This window comes from Impatiens glandulifera, chromosome 2, assembly GCF_907164915.1.
Source record: "Impatiens glandulifera chromosome 2, dImpGla2.1, whole genome shotgun sequence".
Taxonomy (NCBI): domain Eukaryota; kingdom Viridiplantae; phylum Streptophyta; class Magnoliopsida; order Ericales; family Balsaminaceae; genus Impatiens; species Impatiens glandulifera.
Genome location: NC_061863.1, coordinates 36260479 through 36276756, shown reverse-complemented (window position 1 = coordinate 36276756; position 16278 = coordinate 36260479). Strand labels below are relative to the sequence as shown.

General features: G+C 34.2%; 1 protein-coding gene across 1 annotated transcript; it reads left to right on the top strand.

Annotated features, from left to right (window-relative positions):
- Positions 1-301: 301 nt before the first annotated feature.
- Positions 302-16042, top strand: LOC124923834 (uncharacterized protein slr1919). Its single transcript, XM_047463812.1, has 16 exons — positions 302-726; positions 5081-5256; positions 5739-5904; positions 6055-6107; positions 6385-6528; positions 6621-6725; positions 6825-6950; positions 7399-7593; positions 7845-7951; positions 8065-8227; positions 8355-8420; positions 8929-9022; positions 11844-11956; positions 12426-12496; positions 14693-14849; positions 15478-16042. Exons 1-16 carry the CDS (start codon positions 414-416, stop codon positions 15832-15834), a joined length of 2406 nt encoding a protein of 801 aa, XP_047319768.1. The 5' UTR covers positions 302-413; the 3' UTR covers positions 15835-16042.
- The last annotated feature ends 236 nt before the right edge of the window (positions 16043-16278 follow it).

The following is a 16278-nucleotide window of genomic DNA, read 5'->3' as shown; positions in this document are numbered from 1 at the left end:
AAATATAACTCTAAGCGTCACTCACTCACTTACTCACTTGACGCCATTGAAATCCACCTAACATTTCGTCAATCTAAGTACAACTTGTTAATAATAAATTTGTCGACACTTTATCTTTGTAATCATAATTTTGTTTTACTAAAACAAACGTTGTTTGTTGACATTTTGTATTAAAAAAATAAATACATGGTCTGATTTTTAAAAAAAAAGTTCACATTTTTACTCGTGGGTAAAGCAACTAAATAATAATACATGATCAACCAGGCAAAGCATAGCCACCACTCAATTCTTGAGTAATGAAATTTTAGTAATCCTCTATGGATATGCGATTCTTCAATTCACCTCCTCTTGATGGGAGGAGACAATAGTGATAGGGGATAACCACACTTCAATTCTTACTCTCGCCGGCGGTCATGGACTTGGCTGTGCCGTCATATTCCCCGCTGTTGTTTCACTGCCACGGACGCCTGCGTTCGGATACAGTTCGAAAGAAACTATTGTGTCAAGTGCGTCTAGGTGGAAGGTTCGAACATTTCTTCGAGGTGGTGAAAAAGGATGCAACTTTTCTGAAGAAGAAAATCACCCGTGGTGTCGATTGGGCAAATGGAGCTCTTCGTATTCCCCAGATTTCAAGAACCCTCGACGACGTTATCTGGCTCCGCAATCTCGAGGACCCTCAAGCCCCTCCATTGCAAGATCCTTCTTGGCCTCAACCTCACTATCCTGGTTTGTTCTCATTGTCTGTCAACCCTCAGTTTGTATATCTGTTTGATACATGTATACATAAGTGTGAAGGGAAATGCACGGTTGTATGTAATTTATGATAACCTGTTTCTCTAGAGATATAATATGGATTATTATAAAATGCTACAGTTTGGAAGAATATGGTGTCAAGAGGAGAAAATAGAGAAACTGTAAGAAATAGCATATGGGAATGTTTGAGGGAGATGAACTTTGATGTAGCTGTGTGTTTTGAAGTAGGTGAATAGAGCTTTGAAATTAGAAGACTATAGATGGCATGTTATTGATTAGTTAAGTGGCAGTTAGGACTACCTCACTCTCCCCAAAGTGTTTAGCTGCACCAGTTGTGAAAGAATAGATGAAATCACAATCACATATTTAGTTGAACATGAGCATTTTCAAGATCAATCGCCTATCACAACATTGGGTGAAGGAATAAATGAAATCACAATCTCATCTTAGTTGAACACAAGTACTTTCATGATCAAAATCATCGTTGCATCTAAGACTTTTAGATGGAGATGTGTTATTAGATTGACAAAATTTGTAGAGTTCACATTTGTGGTGACGAAACTTTGGTAGTTGGCACCACTTCTGTGATTTGTGTGCATCCTTTATACATTTGCTGGATATTCAATTTTAGAAATTGAATATCTTTGGTTTTGAATATATTGATCAAATAGGACAAAAAGAATCTTGAAAAGACTGAAATGTTGCCTTCATTTTTTCCCCCTGATAATCTCTAGTGCCCCTTTGCCGCATTCTTCAGCAACAGAAGGAATTTCTCTTTTTTTTCCTTGATAAATTTGCCCACTAAAGCCCAACTGCCTCATTCCCTAACTATACTTCATTCTACAGCTGAACACAAGCAAAATGACTTTATCTTTTTTAAGCCTGGCCTAATTAATCAACCTTACCCACCAGATTTTACAGATTCAACTTCATTTCTCCACAGATTGAAGGTTTTATCTGAACGACCAAGGCGAAGGTGATGTCAATTCCAGTGTTCCTTATGTGTTTGCTTCCATGGCGATATATGCTGATGGAATTGAACTGGGATGCGATGCTTTATAGGTACAAGGAAAGATGGGTCGGGTTCCACTTGATAAAAGAATTCCAATTAGGAAGAGAAAGAAGAGAATATTTCCAGAGAGAGACAAGAAGCCTTAGAAGAGAGACAATTTTATTCATTCAACATATATTATATATTACAAACTATATATTTATACTGATGAATCATAACTGAAAAATAACTACCTAGTGACAAAATAACTGCTACTAATTTAACTAGCTACCATCTGCCCATAACTTCCTATACAATAATAATATATTGATATTATATACTAGTATCTTAGATATATCATTTTAATACCATTTCAGTTTCCTATGAACTTTTAAGTATCTTTACAATTTTCTGGCTTGCGATATACACCGCAATATGTTCTTCCTCATTGTTTTCGTGTGGTAATGCAATTGGAATGGGTTCCTTGGGCAATAATGGAAGAACCATCTAGTGAAGGAGGATTTTTGTTGTTTCTGGAGTACCCATCGTCACTTCAAAGAATACTTGGCAGAAGTTTGATTCCCATAAAATAAGTTCTACTATCTCATCCTGATCTTTGTTGAGTCCCAATAGAAATTTCAAGACCCTCTTTCGTTCCACTATGTTTTTGTTAGTGTCTACATCTTCAACACTTCCATGACTAGGACTCTAGGAGTGATCATGTCAAGTTGCTTGAGCTTCACCGTACATTGTAGTAGTTTGTCACATTAATTACTGTCTTGGCGAAGATAATGGTTTTGCTTCAATATGGAAGAGCTCAACTATATTCTCATAGTTGGAATAAATTTCATTTTAGCAGCATTGCAGTTCTCATTATGGACACATAATCATGTGATTGTTCTATTGTCTATTCCTTGGAATGTTCTTCTCATGAATTTCTATCTCATTTGTGACATTTATCTTTGTCTTTTCTCCAAATAAACATCAACATTTATTTAGACCATTGGAGAAACTTGAATCTATTCAATTTATGAGCTGTGACTGGAATATACCTTCTTGAATGCCATGAAGAGATAGTTGGATCCATTCAACTTAGGAGTTGTGTTAGAATATACCCTTATGCTTGAATGTCGTGAAAACTTGACTACGATGTGACATGAGAAGAAATTTCATGCAATGAAGTTTGAAGTGTTTCTCCATACTTTGTTATGCTGCTTCAGGTTGAGTTGGAAATCCAAAGTACTGAAAAATAGGGGAATTGAGATAGCTTAGTAGAAAGCTAAGTAAATTTAGGAGTGGGAGATTTCAACTTCCATAGGACAAATAGTACAAATTCTACTATGATGAGATTATGACCGTCAATGACTTTGATACCATGTGCAATTGTGTGATAGAGATATTAGAAAGAACTATATCATCTTATCAAACATTTTGACTCTTATCAGTCCACGGTCTTTGACTAGGCGTTGCGAGTTTGCGGGGGTGTCAATCTAGAAGTCGTGGATAGTCTGACTAGAGGCCACTTCACAGCACAGGTCTTGGCCTATGAAGAATTGTGGGATTGTGGAAGACAATGAATGTCGATCCAACAGTCTTGGAAGGCCTAATAGGCGACTGGTCGATTAGATCTTTGAGCCGTGAACGATTCAGACAAGAACGATGTGATTCTGGGGGCTGCTCTCGTTTTTGGGTTCATCGTACTCTATTAGAGTCTTGTTTAGAGAAGTTGTGCATGGGCTTGTGATGAGTACATGGAACACTCGTACATATTTTGGTGAGTGCATGGGCTTGTGATGAGTACATGGAACACTCGTACATATTTTGGTGAAACGGTTCCTCGTAAAAGGGCTATAGAAGAATACAGATTTGCTCCAAAGCCTAAAAAATTTACAAGTTGAAGGGAAGATACCTATGTTCAGGATTGGTTTGGGTCTACGAGAAAGATGAATGTTCAAGGCTTGATGTGGATGATGGAGATTTCTGATATGATATTAAAGTGATATATCTAATATGCTAGTAGATATTATTAATATTGTATATGAAGTTATAAGCAGTTAGTGGTTAGTTAAATTAGTAGTAGTTGTAGAAAATAATAAAACAGTTTAATAAACAGTTAATTAATTAGTTTATAACTGCTAGTTAGTTTTAATAGTTGTTAATTAGTTTTATTAATTGGAATTAGTAATGAAACTCCTATAATGGAGGATGTAATTATTTGATTAACAACTTCAACAATATTACATTTTTCAATTCACATTTTTTTTTCCAAGATTTTAACACTAGTTATTGGCGATTATTATTGTTTAGTAGTTATTTTTCAGATACGAATCTGTAATATAAAGTATAAATAAGTAGTTTGTAATGGATGTAAATATCTTGAATGAATTATCTCTCTTCAAAGGCTTCTTCTTCCTCTCTGGAACTTTCTCTCTCTTTCTCCCCCAAGGAATTTTCTCTCTTGGATTCCTTCATCTTGCTTCAGCTTTTTGTCTGATTTATTTATTTTTGGGTTGTTACAGATGTTTTTTTTTGGTGATAACTATTGTACTTTTTGTTCAATCTATTTCAAAACATCTTTTTACCTTGTAGTTTGGGAATGACATACCAGTCCACAGTAAAGACTTTTAACTCCTAACAAACTGAACTAAAAGATAATTGGGAAGTTTCTAAATAGTTGGAACTCCATCGTATTGTAAATATCCATTGGACAAAACTATTAGTTTTATTCTGTAGTTTCCACAAAACTGGATTTAAGGTTTTGTAGAATATGGGAACTTGTGAATTCTTCTATAAATAAAGTCTAACCATGCTTGTTATACATGGTGCAATCTTAATGAAGTAATATACTTCCATGTTTGACTGGAGTCAGATTACCGAGCAAATAGTGCAGTTATTATACTAAGTACCTTTTAATTGAATATTTCTCTTCCTTTTTCAAAAAGTTAAAACATGTATTATTATGAAAGATTACAAGATGTGATTCACCAATTACAAGTAACTCATTAAGAGCTGTAAAAGGGAGAGTAAAGCATGACCTCAACACAGGTCTAAAACTTCCAAGGATGAAAATAAACACAATTAAGCTCCACAACAACAATCAACAGAAGATGATGAAACTAGGCTGACCTCAACATAAGTTTAAAACTTGTATTTATCTATTATGGTGTTATAGCCCCTTTTCTGATGTGTTTTAGTAATTTTTTTGTCAATGTGGGTCTTGAACTTTCATCTGTTAGGATGATTCTCTTGTTCCTTTATTTGAGTTTGCTTGCCTCATGTACAAATTGATAAATTGTTGAAATTACAAATTGTCCTACTTTTTTTTGTGGGTTTCAGAACTCTCTGGAGCAGACTTGCTTGTATCTGATCTCAAAGCCTTAGAGGCATATATTGGCTATTTCTACTGTTTGTCTAAGATGTGGACTAAACCACTCCCTGAGGTGTATGACTCACAAGAAGTTGCTCAGTATTTCAATTGCAGGCCTCATGTTGTTGCCCTTCGTCTTCTTGAGGTAGTGATCTACATTGATCCTCGGAATTTGGATAAATGAAACCATCATCTCCGTTATAAATTCCATTCAATTTATTGGATGATTGGTTTTGCACCTTATTAAAATATGTGTAAGTTTTCTCCTTTATTAGTACGTGGGCATTTCTGCCTGGATTGAAAAGGTTCATGTATAAATTTACCATTTTTTCTTTATTATTATTATTATTATTATTATTATTATTATTATTATAGGAACACATATATTAGACCAGTCCAAATGTGCCTATGGGGCTAAACATGAAATTCCCAGCCTGACCTGCCTTGCCCATTCAGGGTGCCGCGCTAGTCCTTCAGATTATTATTGTTTATCCTTAACTGTAACATAACTGGGCTGGCTTGACCCATTTTTACATCTCTAGTTAGGAGAGTTTATGATATATTTAATTAACATGAATTTATCCTTTTGGGTTCAAGCTTTTGAGTTTGTGATATATGTGTTGCAAGGTCTTTTTCTCGTTTGCTTCAGCTGCCATTAGGATTCGAACCTCTGGCTTCAGAAATTCGGACAAAATAAGCAAGGAGATGAAATTTGAGGAGGATGCTTCGAAGTACTACTTTGGCCTGGTGCTGAAAGAAACATTGTTGGGCCTAGGGCCTACTTTTATTAAAGGTATGTCATCATAAATGACTTGGATGTTCTTGCTTTCCTTAATATTTCCGTTTCGTTCTTTGGATTTTATTCTTTAATTATTCAAAAAGCCTATTGGATTCAGAAAGTGGACAAAATGTAATTCATTTATCATATTCTGTGCTACCACAGTTGGTCAGTCTCTTTCCACTAGGCCAGATATAATTGGTCCTGAAATTTCAAAGGTAAGATTGGTGCATATTTATCTTACTTTGCACTGTCTTTTACTGGAAATTTCAAGCAATATTTGCTTGGATCTTCCCACAGATAGCTCATGAATGTACAGTGCACATATTCATGTGAATCCTGATATATGGAGCTTGTAACCCAACTTACTTGGATCTGCAAACATTTTCTGTTATGATGTGGCATCAGCTTTCTCTCTGAGAAATGAAAAAAGGAAATCAAATCCAAATTATGTCCTTTCTTTTTCTAGTTTTGGCCTTATGTTTATGATTGCAGGCATTGTCCGAGCTGCATGATCAAATTCCACCTTTCCCTAAGGATCTTGCAATGAAGATTGTTGAAGAAGAATTAGGTTCTCCAGCAGAAACATTTTTCAGCTATATCACAGAGGAACCTGTGGCTGCAGCTTCATTTGGTCAGGTGACTTATATTCGTGATTTCATAAGGTTCAATATTTTGCTTTAAACTTTCAGAAGACACATTTATTATTTTTTATTTGATGCTTTTAACAGGTGTATAGATGTCGTACAGTTGATGGCTTTGATGTTGCTGTGAAAGTTCAACGTCCTAATTTACGTCATGTAGTAGTTAGAGATGTTTACATTCTCCGGCTTGGGGTGTGTATCACCATTTATCTCGCATATTCTTAAGATGTAATCTTTCTATGGATAAGTGTCAATACAGTCAATTTTGTAACAGTGAAATTGATTTTTCAGCTAGGGTTGGTAAAAAAACTAGCAAAGAGGAAAAGCGATCCTCGACTTTATGCTGATGAGCTTGGAAAAGGACTAGTTGGGGAGCTGGATTACCGTTTAGAAGCTGAGAATGCTTCAGAATATATGGTGTTAATTCTTGTTTTTAATGTTTGAGCAAGCATCATAATTTTTGGTTACATATTGTTTAATTTCGCATCTTCAAATTTTCATGGACCCAGTTACAAAATTAACTTAGGAAATGCAAATTTAGTTGAAAATTATATGCAAGGAAAGTTTAAAATCTGAATAGCTGTAAGTGTGAAATTCCTTGATATAGAATTAGTTTCATTAATTGTACCACTTTCCTCTTAGTAAATATAAAGATGCTAATTCTTATATATGTGTGTGTGTGCGCGTTCATTTTAATCTTTGACTTGGGAGAAGTATCTAAATTTCTCCAAAGCCAATTTCTTTGTAAGTATATCATGATGGAAAATCAACTTTATGACATGTGCATCTAGCAATGATATCTTAGTTCTGGAAATGGTTCTCCTTTGCTATCTCCTCAAATTAATTACGGTTGTTATTCATTCAGGAAGCTCATGCTCAATTTCCCTTCATTCGGGTTCCAAAAATTTTTCAGCATCTAAGTAGTAAAAGAGTCCTCACAATGGAGTGGATTATTGGTGAAAATCCAAATGATTTACTACTCATGTCTACTGCTGAGTTATTGGATCACGGGACTTCAGAGATGCATCAGAAGGAAGCTAAGCGACGCCTTCTTGATCTGGTACATTTATATTATACTTATGCCTTTTTTCATACACTTAGACCATTGGGATTCATCTCAATTCAGTTGGGAGGTTAGGGACATTGAAGTGCTTGTATTGATTGATTCTGCACCTCTGCTTGTAAAAAAGCAAAGGGGATAATGACTTGAAGAAATATAATTAATGACCTGCATTTAATCCTTGGAGTGTGTTCTCTTTTGTTTATTCTCTTCCACTAGTTTATAATGCTACTAACAAACGCTTATTATAGGTTACCAAAGGAGTAGAGGCATCTCTTATTCAACTCCTTGAGACTGGCCTACTGCATGCTGATCCACATCCTGGGAACTTGCGTTACACATCAGCTGGAGAAATAGGGTATACACATTTTCTTGTGTGTGGAATTTTATTTCTATTCACCATGGTTAATATTACTTTCTATTTCAAGGAGAATCATTGAATCCTAATTTTTCCTATGATTACTCTTCTAGGTTTTTGGATTTTGGATTGCTCTGTAGGATGGAAAAGAAGCACCAGTTTGCCATGCTAGCTTCCATAGTGCACATTGTGAATGGTGATTGGGGATCTCTTGTCCATGCATTAGCAGACATGGATGTAGTGCCACTGGGGACCAATATCCGGCTTGTTACCATGGTGCTGTATTTGTGACCTAGTTCTCACATACCATTATTTGTTGTTACTGATGATATAAGCATCTTGTATAAATTATTTCACTAAACCTGATATTGTACAACCAAATTTTCCTTGATCTATGGCTTAGGATCTGGAGGATGCTCTGGGAGAGGTAGAGTTTAAAGATGGAATTCCTGATGTAAAATTTAGCAGGGTGAGATTCATGTTCTTTTGAGACTTTTGCATTTGTTCTATAATAGCATGTAGAATCGAAGGAAGCCTTGCTGGATCAAAACATCCATAGTTTATTCAACATTCTAGAAAATTATGTTAAATTTATCCATGTTACTGCTACATTTCCATGAGTTTGAACTCCACACAGTTTTCAGAACTCAAGATGCATTAGGACTTCCTCTTTAATATTGGAACATAATCTTCGAATGATCAAAACTATTAGGCTACTTTTAGATGGTTATAATGTTGTGTACTTTATGCTTCTTTTATGCTAATTGTTTGGTGGTATTTTGACAACAGATCATTAGTCTTCAAAACATTTGTTTCCATGTGCAGTATATGGAAAATAATAGTTTCCTCTGTTTGTAGAAAAATCACTTCATAACAATGTTTATTGGAAATATTTGTTTTCTCTTGTTTTTGTCTTTGAATCTCTTAGCTTCTTTGCATCTAGTCTCCATGACTAACTTTTGAACTTTGTTTTGAAGGTTTTGGGTAAAATTTGGGCCGTAGCATTCAAGTATCATTTCCGCATGCCACCATACTACACTTTACTTCTACGCTCTCTTGCCTCCTTAGAAGGTATATTTCATGCTGATATTATTTGCATATAGTCTCCTCTCCTGATTTTGGACGAAGCATGCTGAGAAATACTCTTATGTCCTTTATTTAAACCAATTTAAATATTGTGCAATACATTTATGAATGACTATGTCTAGTGTAATTATTTATACTCTGTTTTGATCTATAATATTTGTCAACATGTATAGACATAGTAGTATCTTTAATACGGCTGAATTTTCGAAAATTAAGTTGGAACTATTATCATGACTAAGAACATTCATATAAGCTAAAATTACGTCCTTTTTTTCATGATAAAAAAATTAGATTTTACGTTAGGGAAAACGTTTAAATAGTCCATCTAATTTGTAAAAAGGGTCAAATTATATTGAACTTTTTTTCTCTCAATTTTCTTGTCCATTTCACACCATTTAAATGGAGCTGTTGGTATCCTAATTGGACTGGACTGTCACTGTTTGTTTAATCATGTCTCCATCTTGTATGAAAGAGAGGGTAGACTTATGAGGAAATAATGTTGTCTAATTAATCATGGTAATATATAACTAAACTAGATTGATATCAAAGATATGGGAAAAATCATTCCTCCTCAATCTCTCATGTTTCTCAAATACTTCGTGACATCATAACAGTGTTACTTTTCTTAGAGAAAAATCACATGGCAACGGTCCACAACTCTACAAATAAATTATATTATGCTGTTTTATCCTCGTTGAAACCAAACAAATCTACTGCCTGAATACCCCATATTCATTAAGAGATCCTCCAAGTGTAGCCATGTTCAACAACAATTGTCTTATCCATAACGTTTATAAACCAATGAGAACATTTTAATCAGCCACTCTAACTAACCACACATCGACATCTCCGGCTAAAAAGAAAACCAACAAACTCTGCATTTCAACCGACAACACTCCGACGCGAATCTCCTCCATTAGCTGAAGTGAAAATGTCACACCTATTGTGTCACCTTGTCGCTTGTAGCCATCGTCTTCCACCAAAATTTGTAGCCAATTAACGCACCAGCAACGACGCTTTCTCCTCCATCAAGAGCCGCCAGAAACGCCAAAGAGAGTTTTGGTCGAGGTTTGTCACTGGAGGCTCAGCTGCACTTCTTGAAGGGAAACTCACTGTGATTCTCTATGGTTAGCTGTTGAAAATCATAGTTAGCGATTTAGTGCTCCAAAGAAGGAAGTTGTGGCTCTGCTATAATGAAGGTTGTTCATCTGTTTTAGCCTTGTTTATTTTTAGATTTTTTTTTTTTTGAATTAAGGAGAAATAGCATGACACCCAATTTCTATTTTGTAGTATTTAAAAAAATCCACATTTATACTGTAGATACACCCATAAAGCAAGCCAACAAATGACCTTTTTGCCCATATCTTGTTTGGACTAAACCAAAATTTCAAAGCCCAACCCATCAGAGTACCACAAGTGGAAAAGAGTCTTACCTGTTCTCAGGTTCGATTCACACTAAGAACACTTTGATTTAAATGGAGGTGTCGTGCTATCCTCCCCAGGAAATAAAGTCGGTAACAAAATAATAATTCAGAGCCCATTTCAAATGTGAGCCAAATCATCAAACATTCATGGCATCATATGTGCAGACACTTCAGCGTGTCGCCACTACACTCATTACACAATTCTGCTAGAATCTAAATATTGACTGTCTAGTCCGCGATTGTCCTCAAAGTTATTCTTCTAAATTGAATCAAGTTCTTTCGGGCCTCCTAGTTTAGGTAGAAAACTACCTCCTAGATTGATAAGGGGGAGTGGTAAAATATATCAATATAGGCATCTCTCAAGTTAAACAAGTTAACTTGTGGCACTTTTATCAAATGTTTCTTTACTTTATGTGTATTTAGATGTTTACCCTATCAAAGAAATGGATATATCATTCAATTTTACCTCTTTCTCAAATTCTTCAAATATAATTAGTAGAGTTTGATATTTTCTACACAGGAGTAAAGACAAGAACAAATAGAAGAAGATACATAAAAAAGAAAAGAAAAGTGAAGGATGATAGATGCATATAAAGTACTATATTTTAGATAAGTATATAAAGTATGGCCCCGTAGATGACTTGTTTAATAAACAATGTTTGAATTATGTGTTCAAAACTTGGTATAAACATTATTTGTAGTATTGGAAGGCGAAAACTCTGTTAATACAAACTTTAACATTTAAAAGAAATACATTTTGGCACTGAGTATAATTATAAATCTTTTGTCCACAACTAATATAATGATATAGTTGGCTTCTGTTCCCAGTAGAAAAAGTTATTTTAATGTATGTACATGTTTGAACATAAGAGGCTCACAAACCATACACATGAGCTAACTCTGGAGCACATAAACAGGCTAGCTTATAGTAGCTTAGATGAGTGAACTTTGTAATGCTTGCACTCAGGTCCAACTAAAATAATGTCCAGGCTAAGACTCGTGCTTTGAATGCTACTCTTGAGTCCAGAGCCAAACAACTCACTAATTTATTGGTTAGTTTGTAACCTAGACATAGGGGTTTTATAGTGAATCCCAGTTGCTTGAAAAATAAAACTTGTGACCAATTGAATAGAGATTTCTCATATTCCAAATTACACCTGCTACTTTTTTCCATCATTATTATATAGTTGTGATAAGCACAATTGATATGATACAGATTTGACATGCTTTCTTGTTAGGCCATGTCTCTATTTCTTTATCATGTTAAAATGACAAATAGATGTATGACTTGTTTTTAACTGTTTTTTATGTTTGCTGAAACTCCATGTCCCAAACCGCTTCCTTCATCTTCTTGTTTTGTTGTTCAACTTTCCCTGTTGCAGGACTGGCTGTAGCTGCAGATCCAACTTTTAAGACATTTGAGGCTGCATACCCATATGTTGTCCGTAAACTTCTAACTGATAATACTGCAGCTACAAGAAGAATTCTGCATTCGGTACTGAGTGTTTCTCAAAGTATATGTTAGCTGTTATGTGTCATGCAGTTTTGTGAAAATATAGTTCCAGGATTGCTTTATCAAATTCATTGATTGCTAGGAATGTTATTTTTGCACTGGAGACGAAAGACAGGCAAGGCATTTTATTCAGCTAGAAGTTATAAAAAAAGGATTAGAAGTGTCTCCAATTCTCAAACTAGCTGCCAATATATTTTCTCAGAAAGATTTGTATAACAATTGCATATTTCAAAGTGCTTGCTAAAGAATTCATATGGTTTGTAAAATGTCCTTTTCATAATGAAGTGGATTTAGTAAAGAATGTTGATAAAGTGTCATAGTGACTTGATACAAGCAATTTTGCTTACTATTATACCATGTGTGTGTAGTTTATTCTCATTAACTTCAGTTAATGTTTGCATATTGGTATGAGCTTTTATTCTTCCTATTAATTTCATTTTTTTCCTTATAGGCGATTCTGAACAGAAGGAAAGAATTTGACTGGCAAAGACTCGGCCTTTTCTTAAGAGTAGGAGCAACCAGGTTGGTGAAACGTGCACAAGTAATTCTTATTATGAACTTTTTCTCCTATCTTATATGGAATGCCATCCTCACCAAGCTATTTGATCTATTCTTGACTAAAAAAATTAAGGAAACAAGTAATAGGGCTTAGGGCCAATCTAAATTTGACAGGTGGCCAAAGGAATACACCTAATTATTTAGATAATTGCGATTTGGAACTCATTTGAAAAGTGTGTTTTTTAGAAAATTTTGAGTTGTAGCTTCAATCATAATGGCAATTTTTTTCTGGAATAGATGTATTTTCTAAAATAGATTTATTTTTGTTTGGTCAAAAAGTGGTTGAGATTACTCTTTCATTTGGATAAAAAAACTGGAAAGTTTTTTAAATCACAGGAACTTGGTGGGCTTGATACAAAATGAAGTTTTAGGTGGAAACTGTTCATATCCTAGCGTTAGACTAGATCATTATTTCACCCTTCGGTAAAGCTCGGGTAGGAGTGACAAAAAGAATTGAAGCTATGCAAAGAAGATTTCTTAGGGGTATGTAGAATAAGCACAATTATGTGTGTTTGGTTGATTGTAAGCAAGTTAAGACCAATTGATGAGGGGGTTTAAGGCTTGTTGACTTAATAACTTTAATTGAGCTCTTCTTTGTAAATACTTTGGAGCTCTTCTTAAAAAAATAATGAATTGGATTTATACGTTCAATTCCATCCTTCACTCTTCAGAATTGCAATTATACGATTTCTCCATACATAAGAATTACAATTCATTTTAAAACTAGCTATATTTATCATGTGTCTCTCCAAAGGACTCTATCCCGATTTCCTTGGAAAGAGGCGTGTAAATCAAAAATTCCATCAAAAATCTCGTTTTTTTGGTTGGGAAGCTATTAATGGAGGAGTCTCGACATCTAACAAACTAAAAAAAAAAGGATTTCATCTCGCTAGAGATGCAACATTAGTTTGAAGAGTGAAGAATCCATTGATTATATTCTTCTGCATTGTGATTTTGCCAAAAGCATGTGGGCTCTTCTGCAGAAGTTCCTTCATTTTCAATGGGATACACCAACAAAAGTCGCCGACTTCTAGATCAAATGTATTGAATGTAGTTCTAACAACAACATCGCGGACGACTGGAACTAATTCCCCTCATCATGTGGTGGACGGTCTGGAAAGAAAGAAATCGAAGAGTTTTCGAAGGAAAAAATTATGGATACGAGCGTCTCAAAAGATTCATGTTACACGTGTTCGCTTAAATCCAATAAGGGGGACTTGTATGAGATGAGATTTTTCGATCTTATTGGCATTTAAAATTCTTACTTTGTTTTCTTATTTATTATTTGTTTTTTCCTTCCCTTTCGTAACACATCTTACGCTCTTCTTTTAATAAAAATTGACCTTTAAAAAAAAGGGATTTACAATTCATTTTCAAAACCTTATAAAATTGGATTTGGATTTATAATTCGAATTCCTATTATACACATCCAAGCAAAACTTTAATGTTTTGAAGGACAATCTAGAGTTGACACATGGCTAGAGGATTAACACCTAAATAGTTTAGATTATTGTGATTAATATTGTTTCTAGTTTCTAGTTAGACAATTAGAATAATTATGTTAGTTAAGTTCATAATAGTAATTATTTTATCAATTTTATAGTTTATCTTATTAGCAAAACCTTAATGTTTTGAAGGACAATCTAGAGTTGACACATGGCTAGAGGATTAACACCTAACTAGTTTAGATTATTGTCATTAATATTGTTTCTAGTTTCTAGTTAGACAATTAGAATAATTATGTTAGTTAAGTTTATAATAGTAATTATTTTATCAATTTTATAGTTTATCTTATTAGCAAAGTAGATTACTGTTAGACTAGATAGTTATTACTATTTGTATAAATAAATACATGATCACCCTTCATGTAAATGGCAAGAAATATTGATAATCAGTTTGAAAGGTTTTGTGGCATTGTCTACCAAAAAACCTCTCACAATTCACTATTTATGATTTGACATAAATAAAAATCGCACATCAAAAGAGAAAAATCAGAAACACAAGCTAAGCTAATAATACTAAATGAGCAATGTCAAGTCCATAATTTAGAAGAAGAAGAAGAACTTTTGACATGTTTGTATAGAGTTTTCCCATCAAAATAGAAATATTCCCTTTGCTTTTAACTAAGGCAATGCCTGATGCTAGTTTTTCTGTCTTCAGGAAAGGATTGCACCGGGTTCTGACAGTGAGTGATGAAATATCTCTCAATTACAGAGCAGATGGAGTACCTGACAACGCATTTCAAATTGCAAACTTAGTCCTTCAACTTCTACCATCTAAAAATGGATTTGTGCTTAGGAGGCTTCTAATGACTGTGGTGAGCATATCTTATCGAAACTACATTGTTATTCTTGATTGTTTACATTCCATTGCAATTTATTAATTTTATTATGCTTTTGATTCTACTCGAATGAGCAAAACCTCTTCCTATCTTATTAGCATTGGCAATATTGATGCTAAATCATTGTTGATCCTTTTCTTGGAAAATTTGTTTATTGCTCTTAAATGTGACTTTATCAGTTACGTAACAGCCTAGAGATCTAGGGATTTGTACAAGGATTGATGAGACAAAGAATGCCTGATCCTTTCGATGAGATAAATGAGATTTGATTCTCTTCCCTCATATAACACATAATCATACTTACTGTTTATAAGCACTAACGACTAACTTTACTCTACTAATTACCATATTACCCCTATACTACTAATACATTATTTATTAAATAACACATCTATCCAACTAAGTTGAATTGATTACCCAATTTTATCATTTCTTTGTGCCTATTTGGAAATTGCTATTACATCACAATTACGATCCCACTAGAACTGAAAGTGTTTATTTGTGGATCATTATCTAGAATATGGTGTGATTTTTTTGCTAATCCTTTGTAAGTGAAACAATTCAAACAGTACTGTATTCATTTTATGAACTGGACTTGATTCAGGATGGAGCCTCACTTGTCCAGGCTATGGTATCGAAAGAAGCAACCTTCTTCCGGAAATGGCTCTGCAGGGCCATAGCCGATGTACTGTATCAGTGGATGGGGGGTGCCAAAATATATTCGCAAAATACTACTATTGGGTATGAAGAGATCTTACGAGATAGGCGACTTAAAGTGATATTTTTCAAGATAATGAGATCTGTGAGGAAAAAACCTATGTTGATGTTGAGGTTAAGCTGGCACTCTTTACTGATATTTGTTAAAGCTGTGGCTCTGGCTTGTCATCGCATGCTCATCTCTTTGTCCAAAGCTTACTTGGCTCAAATATCAGTTGCTCCTAAACAATTGGCCATAAACTAATCAACTTATATATATATATATATAGCAATTGTACCCGAGTAGTTTATATATGTATTGAATCCACCTTGGTGGTTAGGTATAGTAGAATTATTATTGTTTTTTATTCATGTAATAATCTCAATTATTTTAGTATATAGAGAATGTGTGGTTTATAGTTGTAATTTTTTTTTCTGTTGTTTATAGAATATAGCAGCCCAAATGTTTCTAATCTTCCTACATCCCATTAAGAAATAACCCTCTTATGGAAATATGTCTTTTCAGCGAACAATCTTCATAATACTTTTATTTTTGTGGTGGGTGTGAGGGTAGCTTATGTGTATCTAAACTAATACCTACTAGGAGAATAGAACATGCAAATCCTTACAAGATTTTATTATTCATCATTTTATGATCAGTTTAAACCCTCTTTTCTTTTTGTATGTCCTGGTTGTTGTTCTTTCTGTT

Excerpts from the sequence above, each read along its gene's own strand:
- LOC124923834 (XM_047463812.1), top strand. The coding sequence starts at position 414 with ATGGACTTGGCTGTGCCGTCATATTCCCCGCTGTTGTTTCACTGCCAC. Across the intron at positions 5,905-6,054 it reads AGGGCCTACTTTTATTAAAG|TTGGTCAGTCTCTTTCCACT; the intron begins GTATGTCATCAT and ends GTGCTACCACAG. Across the intron at positions 6,529-6,620 it reads CTGCAGCTTCATTTGGTCAG|GTGTATAGATGTCGTACAGT; the intron begins GTGACTTATATT and ends TGCTTTTAACAG.